Source organism: Ranitomeya imitator, chromosome 1 (assembly GCF_032444005.1).
Source record: "Ranitomeya imitator isolate aRanImi1 chromosome 1, aRanImi1.pri, whole genome shotgun sequence".
Classification (NCBI taxonomy): domain Eukaryota; kingdom Metazoa; phylum Chordata; class Amphibia; order Anura; family Dendrobatidae; genus Ranitomeya; species Ranitomeya imitator.
Genome location: NC_091282.1, coordinates 35,261,433 through 35,276,951, shown reverse-complemented (window position 1 = coordinate 35,276,951; position 15,519 = coordinate 35,261,433). Strand labels below are relative to the sequence as shown.

General features: G+C 45.2%; 1 protein-coding gene across 3 annotated transcripts in view; it reads left to right on the top strand.

Annotated features, from left to right (window-relative positions):
* TTC23L (tetratricopeptide repeat domain 23 like) overlaps window positions 1–12,043 on the top strand; it is an 83,442-nt gene extending 71,399 nt beyond the window's left edge. For all 3 annotated transcript variants that reach the window (XM_069745971.1, XM_069745972.1, XM_069745970.1), the window contains 4 exons: window positions 2,496–2,623; window positions 3,154–3,291; window positions 10,129–10,211; window positions 11,378–12,043. In XM_069745971.1, coding sequence (XP_069602072.1) covers window positions 2,496–2,623; window positions 3,154–3,291; window positions 10,129–10,211; window positions 11,378–11,399 — 371 coding nt within the window. In that variant the 3' untranslated portion in view covers window positions 11,400–12,043. The remainder of the gene's footprint in view (window positions 1–2,495; window positions 2,624–3,153; window positions 3,292–10,128; window positions 10,212–11,377) is intronic.
* The last annotated feature ends 3,476 nt before the right edge of the window (window positions 12,044–15,519 follow it).

Sequence of the window (15,519 nt, the reverse complement as noted above, 5' to 3'; positions counted from 1 at the left end):
GACCTCACTGTGTGTATTATCCCTGTACTCTGGCGTCACTGTGTGCTTTCTCTGTACTGTGACACCACTGTGTGTATTATCCCTGTACTGTGACATAACTGTGTGTATTATCCCTGTACTCTGGCATCACTGTGTGTATTATCCCTGTATTCTGACATCACTGTGTGTATTATCCCTGTACTGTGACATCACTGTGTGTATTATCCCTGTACTGTGACATCACTGTGTGTATTATCCCTGTACTCTGGCGTCACTGTGTGCTTTCTCTGTACTGTGACATCACTGTGTGTATTATCCCTGTACTGTGACATCACTGTGTGTACTATCCCTGTACTGTGACATCACTGTGTGTATTATCCCTGTACTGTGACATCACTGTGTGTATTATCCCTGTACTGTGATATCACTGTGTGTACTATCCCTGTACTGTGACATCACTGTGTGTATTATCCCTGTACTGTGACATCACTGTGTGTATTATCTCTGTACTGTGACATCACTGTGTGTATTATCCCTGTACTGTAATATCACTGTGTGTACTATCCCTGTACTGTGACATCACTGTGTGTACTATCCCTGTACTGTGACATCACTGTGTGTATTATCCCTGTACTGTGACATCGCTGTGTGTATTATCCCTGTACTGTGACATCACTGTGTGTATTATCCCTGTACTGTGACATCACTGTGTGTATTATCCCTGTACTGTGACATCACTGTGTGTATTATCCCTGTACTGTGACATCACTGTGTGTATTATCCCTGTACTGTGACATCACTGTGTGTATTATCCCTGTACTCTGACATCACTGTGTGTATTATCCCTGTACTCTGGCGTCACTGTGTGCTTTCTCTGTACTGTGACATCACTGTGTGTATTATCCCTGTACTCTGACATCACTGTGTGCTTTCTCTGTACCGTGACATCACTGTGTGTATTATCCCTGTACTCTGACATCACTGTGTGTATTATCCCTGTACTGTGACATCACTGTGTGTATTATCCCTGTACTCTGACATCACTGTGTGTATTATCCCTGTACTCTGACATCACTGTGTGTATTATCCCTGTACTCTGACATCACTGTGTGCTTTCTCTGTACCGTGACAGACATCACTGTGTTTATCATTGACCCTCTGGTCTCAGGCAGTAGTGGGAGGTGAGGGGGGATGGCTAAAAGCGTTTCAATGGGTTGATATAGCAGTTGAGGGTCGGCTAAAGGCCCCATTACTGACATTTTGGCTTTCCGGTGTCATTAGCTTCATAGGAGACTGTGATTTGTGCTCTGCCGTATTGTAAAATATGTGATCAGATGATCGCAGGTTCAAGTCTCCTAAGTGAACTAAAAAATTAAAGTAAAACTAAAAAAAAGAAAAATATAAAAATGTGAATTAACCCCTTCTTTCCTTGTCAAAAATAAAGAAATACAAAAAAATATAAACATGTAAACATATTTGGTTTCGGAGCTACCGTAAAAGTCCAGTCTTCCAAAATATAACCTTAAGGGTATGTGCACACGTCAGGTTTTTTTCCTGACAAAATCCGGAGATTTCTGGCAGAAATTCGCGTTTTTTTCCGCGCGGATTTATCGTGGTTTTTGCACGGTTTTTTGCGCGGATTTTTTGCGGATTTTTTGCAGAATTTTTGCGTTTTTTTTTCTTTTTTTTCCTAAAAGTCATTTTGGCAAAGAATTCCGCAAAAAATCCGCAAAAAGAATGAGCATGTTCATTTTTTTGCGGAATGCGTTTTTTTTGCGGTAAAAAACGCATCCATCTGAACAAAAAATCCGGAATGCATTCTAAATGATAGGATGCATATTTTTAGCGTTTTTGATGCGGAATTATAGCGTTTTTATAGCGAAATTCCACAAAAAAAACGCTAAAAATCCGGACGTGTGCACATACCCTAAAGGGACACTGTAACCTGGATTTGGAGGGAACAATCTTCAGGGAAGATTGCCTTGCGCAGGCGTGTACTACGGAGGACAGAGAATTAACTTCAATCCAATATTGCAGCCAGCATGCAGCCAGCGGGTAAGGAAAGGGTGAATCAAAAACCCCAAAACCCCGCCCCTATGGCTGAAGATTGTTCCCTCCAAATTCAGGTGACAGTGTCCCTTTAATGAATCCATACGGTAAATGCCATAAAAAGAAAGAAAAAAATAAAATGCCAATATTGGGGTTTTGTCATCTCATTTCTATAAATAAATGCCATCAAAATATTGAATGTATCCCAAAGTGATAATCTCCTGCTAATAAAACACTGATTTTATTGAACACAGTAACACACACCAATAAGTGATACATTGTTGGATTCAGGGTCTTTGCCCCTACGTTATGCCGTACTCACATTACATAGCAAAAACCTGCTGACAGATTCCCTTTAAATGCAACAATAAATCATTATGAAGTGAGCGCCTCCTGGTGGTTGTAGTGGAAAAGTTATTTTTTAACTTTCTTTTTGAAAAATGATTTTTTTTGGTTATTGTTTCTAGAACACGCTGATAAGTATTTTACAGAGAGTCTGGGGGTTTACCGAGCGGTGCGAGGCCCCGACGACTCTCGGACGTTGAGCACATGCGTGGAGTTCAGCAAATGGCTCATACAAATCGGGAAAACTCAGGTACGAGGGATGTCAGAACAGCCACAGGGTTTGTAATAAATTCTTGTGATGGGACCTGCATCTACGCCCCGACCCTATCCCTGCACAGTGAGGCGGCTGCTGTATTTAGGGGGGAAACAAATAAACATGTTCAGCTGTGTTTGTATGGGGGTTATCCAAGATTTGGAAAACAGCGCCACACCAGTCCACAGGTTGTGTCTGGTACCGCACAAAAGATCCACTGAAATAAGTGACTGAGCTGCAATACCAGACACAACCTTCAGATAGAAGTGGCGCTGTTTCTGGAAGAAAGCAGACATTTTTTTCTAACCTAGGACACCCCAGGTTCTTTATTCTGTTTGAGCTGCCAATCATGAAAAGTGAGATGGATCAGATTCAACAGCCGGACTGCCAGAGTCTGACTTTTCTGCCATAACTATTCACATAAGGGTTCCAAATCATAATATCCCTTTAAGGAATAGGTTGTCCTGAGTTAGTACTTTGTGCGACTCTTTTCATTTTTCTGCTGTAATTCATCTCTGCTCCTCTAGGAGGCGTATAAGATGATGAAGGAAGCGGTGGGCTCAGACACAGAGTACAGCGAGGTTGTGGCTGAGATGCTCAGTATCATGGGCAGCGTACACCTGGCTGATGGAAAAATAAAGAAGGCCTACCGCCTGCTGAAAAAGGTGATTTTGCTTCCTGTAACCTGCAGATTTATTATTGTGACCGCCTGCTGTCACCACTAGAGGGAGCTGACTGCAGAAATCGGATTTAGGATTGTGACTGCCTGCTGTGACCACTAGAGGGAGCTGACTGCAGAAATCGGATTTAGCATTGTGACTGCCTGCTGTGACCACTAGAGGGAGCTGACTGCAGAAATCGGATTTAGGATTGTGACTGCCTGCTGTCACCACTAGAGGGAGCTGACTGCAGAAATCGGATTTAGGATTGTGACCGCATGCTGTCACCACTAGAGGGAGCTGACTGCAGAAATCGGATTTAGGATTGTGACCGCCTGCTGTCACCACTAGAGGGAGCTGACTGCAGAAATCGGATTTAGGAATGTGACCGCCTGCTGTCACCACTAGAGGGAGCTGACTGCAGAAATCGAATTTAGGATTGTGACCGCATGCTGTCACCACTAGAGGGAGCTGACTGCAGAAATCGGATTTAGGAATGTGACTACCTGCTGTCACCACTAGAGGGAGCTGACTGCAGAAATCGAATTTAGGATTGTGACTGCCTGCTGTGACCACTAGAGGGAGCTGACTGCAGAAATCGAATTTAGGATTGTGACCGCATGCTGTCACCACTAGAGGGAGCTGACTGCAGAAATCGGATTTAGGAATGTGACTACCTGCTGTCACCACTAGAGGGAGCTGACTGCAGAAATCGAATTTAGGATTGTGACTGCCTGCTGTGACCACTAGAGGGAGCTGACTGCAGAAATCGGATTTAGGATTGTGACTGCTTGCTGTCACCACTAGAGGGAGCTGACTGCAGAAATCGGATTTAGGATTGTGACTACCTGCTGTCACCACTAGAGGGAGCTGACTGTATAGATCGGATTTAGGATTGTGACCGCCTGCTGTGACCACTAGAGGGAGCTGACTGCAGAAATCGGATTTAGGAATGTGACCGCCTGCTGTCACCACTAGAGGGAGCTGACTGAAGAAATCGGATTTAGGAATGTGACTACCTGCTGTCACCACTAGAGGGAGCTGACTGTATAGATCGGATTTAGGATTGTGACCGCCTGCTGTGACCACTAGAGGGAGCTGACTGCAGAAATCGGATTTAGGAATGTGACCGCCTGCTGTCACCACTAGAGGGAGCTGACTGCATAAATCGGATTTAGGATTGTGACTGCCTGCTGTGACCACTAGAGGGAGCTGACTGCAGAAATCGGATTTAGGATTGTGACTGCCTGCTGTGACCACTAGAGGGAGCTGACTGTATAGATCGGATTTAGGATTGTGACTGCCTGCTGTGACCACTAGAGGGAGCTGACTGTATAGATCGGATTTAGGATTGTGATTGCTTGCTGTGACCACTAGAGGGAGCTGACTGCAGAAATCGGATTTAGGAATGTGACCGCCTGCTGTCACCACTAGAGAGAGCTGACTGCAGAAATCGGATTTAGGATTGTGACTGCCTGCTGTCACCACTAGAGGGAGCTGACTGCAGAAATCGGATTTAGGATTGTGACTGCCTGCTGTCACCACTAGAGGGAGCTGACTGCAGAAATCGGATTTAGGAATGTGACTACCTGCTGTCACCACTAGAGGGAGCTGACTGCAGAAATCGGATTTAGGATTGTGACTGCCTGCTGTCACCACTAGAGGGAGCTGACTGCAGAAATCGGATTTAGGATTGTGACTGCCTGCTGTCACCACTAGAGGGAGCTGACTGCAGAAATCGGATTTAGGAATGTGACTACCTGCTGTGACCACTAGAGGGAGCTGACTGCAGAAATCGGATTTAGGATTGTGACTGCCTGCTGTCACCACTAGAGGGAGCTGACTGCAGAAATCGGATTTAGGATTGTGACCGCATGCTGTCACCACTAGAGGGAGCTGACTGCAGAAATCGGATTTAGGATTGTGACCGCCTGCTGTCACCACTAGAGGGAGCTGACTGCAGAAATCGGATTTAGGAATGTGACCGCCTGCTGTCACCACTAGAGGGAGCTGACTGCAGAAATCGAATTTAGGATTGTGACCGCATGCTGTCACCACTAGAGGGAGCTGACTGCAGAAATCGGATTTAGGAATGTGACTACCTGCTGTCACCACTAGAGGGAGCTGACTGCAGAAATCGAATTTAGGATTGTGACTGCCTGCTGTGACCACTAGAGGGAGCTGACTGCAGAAATCGAATTTAGGATTGTGACCGCATGCTGTCACCACTAGAGGGAGCTGACTGCAGAAATCGGATTTAGGAATGTGACTACCTGCTGTCACCACTAGAGGGAGCTGACTGCAGAAATCGAATTTAGGATTGTGACTGCCTGCTGTGACCACTAGAGGGAGCTGACTGCAGAAATCGGATTTAGGATTGTGACTGCTTGCTGTCACCACTAGAGGGAGCTGACTGCAGAAATCGGATTTAGGATTGTGACTACCTGCTGTCACCACTAGAGGGAGCTGACTGTATAGATCGGATTTAGGATTGTGACCGCCTGCTGTGACCACTAGAGGGAGCTGACTGCAGAAATCGGATTTAGGAATGTGACCGCCTGCTGTCACCACTAGAGGGAGCTGACTGAAGAAATCGGATTTAGGAATGTGACTACCTGCTGTCACCACTAGAGGGAGCTGACTGTATAGATCGGATTTAGGATTGTGACCGCCTGCTGTGACCACTAGAGGGAGCTGACTGCAGAAATCGGATTTAGGAATGTGACCGCCTGCTGTCACCACTAGAGGGAGCTGACTGCATAAATCGGATTTAGGATTGTGACTGCCTGCTGTGACCACTAGAGGGAGCTGACTGCAGAAATCGGATTTAGGATTGTGACTGCCTGCTGTGACCACTAGAGGGAGCTGACTGTATAGATCGGATTTAGGATTGTGACTGCCTGCTGTGACCACTAGAGGGAGCTGACTGTATAGATCGGATTTAGGATTGTGATTGCTTGCTGTGACCACTAGAGGGAGCTGACTGCAGAAATCGGATTTAGGAATGTGACCGCCTGCTGTCACCACTAGAGAGAGCTGACTGCAGAAATCGGATTTAGGATTGTGACTGCCTGCTGTCACCACTAGAGGGAGCTGACTGCAGAAATCGGATTTAGGATTGTGACTGCCTGCTGTCACCACTAGAGGGAGCTGACTGCAGAAATCGGATTTAGGAATGTGACTACCTGCTGTCACCACTAGAGGGAGCTGACTGCAGAAATCGGATTTAGGATTGTGACTGCCTGCTGTCACCACTAGAGGGAGCTGACTGCAGAAATCGGATTTAGGATTGTGACTGCCTGCTGTCACCACTAGAGGGAGCTGACTGCAGAAATCGGATTTAGGAATGTGACTACCTGCTGTGACCACTAGAGGGAGCTGACTGCAGAAATCGGATTTAGGAATGTGACCGCCTGCTGTGACCACTAGAGGGAGCTGACTGTATAGATCGGATTTAGGATTGTGACTGCCTGCTGTGACCACTAGAGGGAGCTGACTGCAGAAATCAGATTTAGGAATGTGACTGCCTGCTGTGACTACTAGAGGGAGCTGACTGCATAAATCAGATTTAGGAATGTGACTGCCTGCTGTGACCACTAGAGGGAGCTGACTGCAGAAATCGGATTTAGGAATGTGACTGCCTGCTGTCACCACTAGAGGGAGCTGACTGCAGAAATCGGATTTAGGATTGTGACTGCCTGCTGTCACCACTAGAGGGAGCTGACTGCAGAAGTCGGATTTAGGATTGTGACTGCCTGCTGTCACCACTAGAGGGAGCTGACTGCAGAAATCGGATTTAGGATTGTGACTGCCTGCTGTGACCACTAGAGGGAGCTGACTGCAGAAATCGGATTTAGGAATGTGACCGCCTGCTGTCACCACTAGAGGGAGCTGACTGCAGAAATCGGATTTAGGATTGTGACTGCCTGCTGTGACCACTAGAGGGAGCTGACTGCAGAAATCAGATTTAGGATTGTGACTACCTGCTGTCACCACTAGAGGGAGCTGACTGCAGAAATCGGATTTAGGATTGTGACTGCTTGCTGTCACCACTAGAGGGAGCTGACTGCAGAAATCGGATTTAGGAATGTGACTGCCTGCTGTCACCACTAGAGGGAGCTGACTGCAGAAATCGGATTTAGGATTGTGACTACCTGCTGTCACCACTAGAGGGAGCTGACTGCATAAATCGGATTTAGGATTGTGACTACCTGCTGTCACCACTAGAGGGAGCTGACTGCAGAAATCGGATTTAGGATTGTGACCGCCTGCTGTCACCACTAGAGGGAGCTGACTGCATAAATCAGATTTAGGAATGTGACTACCTGCTGTGACCACTAGAGGGAGCTGACTGCAGAAATCGGATTTAGGATTGTGACTGCCTGCTGTCACCACTAGAGGGAGCTGACTGCAGAAATCGGATTTAGGATTGTGAACGCCTGCTGTGACCACTAGAGGGAGCTGACTGCAGAAATCGGATTTAGGAATGTGACCGCCTGCTGTCACCACTAGAGGGAGCTGACTGCAGAAATCGGATTTAGGATTGTGACTGCTTGCTGTGACCACTAGAGGGAGCTGACAGCAGAAATCGGATTTAGGATTGTGAACGCCTGCTGTGACCACTAGAGGGAGCTGACTGCAGAAATCGGATTTAGGAATGTGACCGCCTGCTGTCACCACTAGAGGGAGCTGACTGCAGAAATCGGATTTAGGATTGTGACCGCCTGCTGTCACCACTAGAGGGAGCTGACTGCAGAAATCGGATTTAGGATTGTGACTGCTTGCTGTCACCACTAGAGGGAGCTGACTGCAGAAATCGGATTTAGGATTGTGACTACCTGCTGTCACCACTAGAGGGAGCTGACTGCAGAAATCGGATTTAGGATTGTGACTGCCTGCTGTCACCACTAGAGGGAGCTGACTGCAGAAATCGGATTTAGGATTGTGACTGCCTGCTGTCACCACTAGAGGGAGCTGACTGCAGAAATCGGTTTTAGGATTGTGACTGCCTGCTGTCACCACTAGAGGGAGCTGACTGCAGAAATCGGTTTTAGGATTGTGACTACCTGCTGTCACCACTAGAGGGAGCTGACTGCAGAAATCGGATTTAGGATTGTGACTACCTGCTGTCACCACTAGAGGGAGCTGACTGCAGAAATCGGATTTAGGATTGTGATCGACTGCTGTCACCACTAGAGGGAGCTGACTGCAGAAATCGGATTTAGAATTGTGACCGCCTGCTGTCACCACTAGAGGGAGCTGACTGCAGAAATCGGATTTAGGATTGTGACTGCTTGCTGTCACCACTAGAGGGAGCTGACTGCAGAAATCGGATTTAGGATTGTGACCGCCTGCTGTCACCACTAGAGGGAGCTGACTGCAGAAATCGGATTTAGGATTGTGACCGCCTGCTGTCACCACTAGAGGGAGCTGACTGCAGAAATCGGATTTAGGATTGTGACCGCCTGCTGTCACCACTAGAGGGAGCTGACTGCAGAAATCAGATTTAGGATTGTGACCATCTGCTGTCACCACTAGAGGGAGCTGACTGCAGAAATCGGATTTAGGATTGTGACTGCCTGCTGTGAATACTAGAGGGAGCTGACTGCATAAATCAGATTTAGGATTGTGACCACCTGCTGTCACCACTAGAGGGAGCTGACTGCAGAAATCGGTTTTAGGATTGTGACTGCCTGCTGTCACCACTAGAGGGAGCTGACTGCAGAAATCGGATTTAGGAATGTGACCGCCTGCTGTGACCACTAGAGGGAGCTGACTGCAGAAATCGGATTTAGGATTGTGACTACCTGCTGTCACCACTAGAGGGAGCTGACTGCAGAAATCGGATTTAGGATTGTGACTGCTTGCTGTCACCACTAGAGGGAGCTGACTGCAGAAATCTGATTTAGGATTGTGACTGCCTGTTGTCACCACTAGAGGGAGCTGACTGCAGAAATCGGATTTAGGAATGTGACCGCCTGCTGTCACCACTAGAGGGAGCTGACTGCAGAAATCGGTTTTAGGATTGTGACTGCCTGCTGTCACCACTAGAGGGAGCTGACTGCAGAAATCGGATTTAGGAATGTGACCGCCTGCTGTCACCACTAGAGGGAGCTGACTGCAGAAATCGGATTTAGGATTGTGACTACCTGCTGGCACCACTAGAGGGAGCTGACTGCAGAAATCGGATTTAGGATTGTGACCGCCTGCTGTCACCACTAGAGGGAGCTGACTGCAGAAATCGGTTTTAGGATTGTGACCGCAACCTGTCACCACTAGAGGGAGCTGACTGCAGGAATCGGATTTAGGATTGTGACCGCCTGCTGTCACCACTAGAGGGAGCTGACTGCAGAAATCGGTTTTAGGATTGTGACTGCCTGCTGTCACCACTAGAGGGAGCTGACTGCAGAAATCGGATTTAGGATTGTGACTACCTGCTGTCACCACTAGAGGGAGCTGACTGCAGAAATCGGATTTAGGAATGTGACCGCCTGCTGTCACCACTAGAGGGAGCTGACTGCAGAAATCGGATTTAGGATTGTGACTGCTTGCTATCACCACTAGAGGGAGCTGACTCCATAAATCAACAGTCCTGCTTTTGCAATCTATGTAAATCGCACCCTAAAGTAGTCAGAGATGATCTGCGGGTAGGATTTTAGTGTATATTGTATTTGTAACAATAAGTAATAAGATCCCGGTCTTAGGGCTGCTTCAGATCGGCACTGGTGGGTCCTGGTGGGTCCGGATGGGCAGTGTTCACCATAGATGTAGCACTGACCATTCGGAATCCATGCTGTAAATGTATCAGTATATGACGGCCGGATTCTTGTTCCTTCCTTACAGTGTCTGGAGATCCAGACTGCCGTGTACGGGTCCCAGCACAGCAAGAGCAGAGAAACCCAGACCCTCCTGACCGCCCTGCAGAAGTAAGTCCTCTATATTGTAGGATCTACGGCCAATATTCACCATAGGGGATTCTTGTTGTCAATTCCTAAAACAAGAAATGGATTCCTTTCGGGCACTGGAGAACATTTCCATCATAATTGACGCCATTTTTGTGGCACACATTTTGATGCATTTGTTGGACGTGCCCCTCCAGAATAAACTCCGCACACTTTTCAAAAAGTCGTCTGGGTGTCGTATATAAGAACTAAAAGATGCAAAATGTTTATAGAACTGTGAGCTGCGAAAAAAAAAGATTGCGACATTTCATACACTTTTAGGTCACAAATTTGGTGAAAATTGATTGATGATTTAGGGCGCATGTCTGTAAAATCCCTTATAGGATTTTTTTCCCCATGGGGCTAAACACTTACCGGAAAGTAGTTGCTTTCTACCTGATTGTTCTGCCCTACGACGATCTCTCCTGGCTCAGAGCAGTCACAGACCGCTCCTGCCAGCGATTCTCCCGCTTCCTGTGATATCACATCAACAGAGCAGCTTCTTCTCTTCCGTTCTGCTCTGTCGATGTCGCGTCACTGCCGACGTCATGTTGATTGACAGCTGTGCTAGACTGAGCCGACTGTCAATCAACATGATCTTGGCAGTGACACCTTGTTGACAGAGCAGAGCTGAAGAGAAGAAGCTGCTCTGTCGACATGATGTCACAGGAAGTAGGAGAATCGCCGGCAGGAGCAGTCACTGAGCCAGGAGAGATTGTCGTAGGGCAGAACAAGCAGGTAGATAACTGATAAGTTCTTAGCCTCATACAAAAAAAGTAAACAAAGTCCCAGATAACCCCTTTAACTCTTCTGTAATTCTCCTCTTGGTGTCCCAAGAGATCAACCTCACCTTCTCCCCTACATCTTGTCTTCTTTTCCTGCTATTTTGTCCTCTTGTTCTCCTTGCTATCCTTTTGTAGGTGTAAGAAAGCTGCCTGCAGCAGGAGCCTCCCCCCACTGCTCTGTCTCTAGAGGAGATGGATTTAGGCCTCACCCCATACTTCTGTGTGTAACAGTGTAAATGTCACCTCTAGGCATCTGGTCCATCTGACGTAGAAATGTATATTTAGAACTACACAATCTGTATTTAGAATTTGTTCTGGATTGTTTGACGCCATAAATTCCGCGGAGTCTCATCTGCCTCTTTGCAGGTCGGGAGCAAATGGCGAATAGAGGCGACATCACTGCGGGTCTAAGTAAGAGCTGCACCCGACCGGATAGGCGAAAACGTCTCAGCCTCAACGATTCGTACACTATGGAGAAGACCCGCAAAGAGACGTCCCCGGGGTCTGCACTGACCTGTAACCACCAGATCCGTGGCTTGTAGGTGACCATCAACTCACCCGAATATTACAGAGCTGTGCCCCCCACAAGGTCAATGAATCACCGGATAGTCGGCGGCCATACATGACGTTTATCTATGACTGGGCTCATCCATTGGCTGGATTGGGCTGAGACACCATTCATTTCTATGGGATGGGACACACATGTGATGGGAATCAACAAAGCCAACCTGACTTCAGAAATAACACCGGCAACCAGTGCACCGGTTACAGATTTACTTGTGTTAGTCAACACCTGCTGTACACACAGAAATGTTGAAGAGGCTTCTTCCACCCCATTTTTGGCCCTTTTTGTCCTGCAGTGATAAACTCTTTACCCGTACAGACATGAATGACTGTACTCATCCATATTACCGTAGGGTCATTGGAGCCAGAATTCTACATTTGTTTATTTTTTTTATATACGGTAGATTTATTTATTATAAGGTTACATTTAAATCATTATATTATTAAAAATGCTTACCTTTTTCATAATTTAGCCTCTCTTTGGGACCCTCGCATGCCTGGGCGATATCTACGAGCTTGGTGAGCTGTGTGTGCATTGTGCCGAAGTGATCCTGTTCGTTCACAATCCTTAATAACGCTTCCACCAACAGCAACTTTACTTAGCAGGTCCCAGGCAAAACGCATCTGGCCTTGACTACAGAGGACTCTGTATTGTGTCCATGGAATAGCTGCTGGGCTGTAGAGGATCATCAGCACACCGGGTTAGCGCCGGACAGATGTAGATAGCGACAAAATAAAGAGTCGGAGAGATGAGACAGTGTTTGTTCAGTAGAGCTTTCAGTCGAACACCAAGCCTATTCCCCCTTCCACCACCATAACCTCGCTTTTTCCCACTCATGTTGGATGTACACTTCCTCTCCTTTAACCAGCTGTTTCACAACCCTAGGCCCAGACCTGTCAGTCACCTGTCACTAAATAAACAATCAGTATTTATTTTCTGAGATAGTGTGTCTGGCCCACACTATTAGCAGAAAGGATTTAGATTCTGAATTGTGGCCTCCTGCCAGCACCACAATATTAGCACAAATGACTTGGATTATGAAATGTGGCCTCCTGCCAGCACCACAATATTAGCCCAAATGACTTGGATTATAAAATGTGGCCTCCTGCCTGTACCACAATATTAGCCCAAATGACTTAGATTATGAAATGTGGCCTCCTGCCTGTACCACAGTATTAGTCCAAACGATTTTGATTAAGAAATGTGGCCTCCTGCCTGCACCACAATATTATCACAAATTATTTTGATTAAGAAATGTGGCCTCCTGCCAGCACCACAATATTAGCACAAACTATTAAGATTATGAAATGTGTCCTCCTGCCTGTACCACAATATTAGCACACTCGATTAAGATTAGGAAATGTGGCCTCCTGCCTGCACCACAATATTAGCCCAAATGACTTAGATTCTGAAATATGGCCTCCTGCCAGCACCACAATATTCGCCCAAATGACTTAGATTATGCAATGTGGCCTCCTGCCTGTACCACAATATTAGCACAAACGATGAAGATTAGGAAATATGGCCTCCTGCCTGCACCACAATATTAGCACAAATGTGTTAGGTGCTGGAAGGTCGATTTCACACAGGATCCTATCTAGCTTAAGTAGCTGACAATAAACTGTCTATCTGCCTACTTGCAGCAGCCACAGGAGCAGCCTCTCTGTGCTACTACAATGAAAAAATGGTGTCACCCAAACAACATGTCCGCTTTTTATATGGAGAGGGATATGCGACTTCGGCAGCCAATGACAGAAGCTCTTTTGTCTGGACGTTTTAGATGGTTTCTGCGCCCTAATTGGCTGTCAGGATGTTCACACATTAAGTTAATTAACAAAACAAATTACACTTCGCCGCTCCTCTGACCTATACACAACCCCTCTCCTCAAAGAACCCGTCCTGCCAACTTTTCATACTGAAACACTATCTTAGCCAAAGGATCACTTACCGAACTGTGACTGAATTTTACTGACTTTGAGGAAAAATGCTCGGGAAACCAAACACGAATCTGAATGTGCTACGTTCATGTCAAATTTGAGATTGGCAATCGTTTTCCAAACAAGTCTGCTCATCTTTACTTCTGCAGGTGGTGATTAGAGACCATTTCTCTGTTCTCATCCTTTTTGTTTGTTATTTTGGTCACTTTTGCATTTTGTCAGTGCTCTCACCCCTTGAGGTAGTGTACAGTAGCATAAGTCGGTGTCTACAACCCACAGAAGTGGCTCAGGTAGTGCAGCTCATCCAGGATGGCTCATCAATGTGAGCTGTGGCAAGAAGGGTAGCCATGTCTGTCAGCAGTGTACAGAGCAGGGAAGATACCAGGAGACAGGTCAGTACACCAGGAGGGGGCTATAGGAAGGTAACAACACATCAGCAGGACTGCTACCTCCTCCTTTGTGCAAGTAGGAACAGGAGGAGCAGTGCCATCGTCAGACACGGACTCTATGAGGGTGGTATGAGTGCTTACAGCCCAACACCATGCATGGTGATTGGCATTTCCCAGAGAACACCAAGATTGGCAGATTCGCCACTGGCGCCCTGTGCTCTTCACGGATGAAAGCAGGTTCACACTGAGCACATGTGACAGATGTGACAGAGTCTGGAGACTCCATGGAGAGCGATCTGCTGCCTGCAACATCCTCCGACATGACTGGTTTGCCAGTGGGTCAGTAATGGTGTGGGGTGGCATTTCCTTGGAGGGCCGCACAGCCCTCCATGTGCTCACCAGAGGTAGCCTGACTGCCATTAGCTACCGGATGAGTTCCTCAGACCCATTGTGAGACCATATGCTGGTGTGGTTGGCCCTGGGTTTCTTATGATGCAGGACAATGCCAGACCTCATGTGACTGAAAAATCCTATACAGAAAAGAAATACCAAAATATATATTCAAAATGTAACCAATTTAGTAAATATTACTCAGAAAATATATAACCTAAAAAATATTTACTGACAAACCAATCATAGATTTTAATCAAATACTTTTATTTGTTAAAAAGTGACATGAACACAACAATTAACACTTTTTTATTATTTTTGGACAAGACAGTATATAAAATATTACTAAAAATTGTCTACTAAAACATACAACAAGTATGTGAGGGGGCCAGGGCACGCAAGAACTGATTGGCAAAAAATATATTTTAATAAAAATACAACATAAATTAAATATATAAAATCATACAAGAAATATTGATAATTGATAAAAAATAATAATATGGCTGAAGGACAAATCAGTATATACTCACATAATAAAATACAATGAATTTATAATAAATAAATATTTCATGTAATAATAGGAGTAATACCTGAATTAATCCACACACCTGATCATTGTTAATAGAATTGATATAATCAGTAATATGATATAACAAATCAAGAGAAATAGAGGAAAAAATAATGAAAGGGAAAAATAATAAAATATAAAAAAATATAAAAAAAAAAAAAAAAGGAAAAATAAAAAATGAAGAGTAAAAAAAAAAAAAAATGAAAAACAAAAGATATAAATGTTAGGATATCTGAAGGTGAAGGAATTATATGTATATAAGGTGATAAAATTATATATATATATATATATATATATATATATATAAATGTGTGAAATAAGGTGTGCAAAAAAATGAAAGCAAAAAATTATAAAAAATAATAAAAAACTAATACTGAAACATGGAAAGGTGTCAATAATTTAAATAATATAAGTGTTTAAATGTGTAATCATATATGATTAAAATAGAAAAAATAATATATATATATATTTAATTATTAGTGCATACAATGATAAAAATTAAATATGATAATGTGATATCATATATTGTGCCAATAAGGCTAAATAATAAAGCCTATGTATAACCTGTGCAGAGAAGGGGGAAAAAAGGAGGGGAAAATAAGAAAATATAAACACTATGACTGATTATATGAAAACTCCCCAGAGTCAAAAACAGGAGT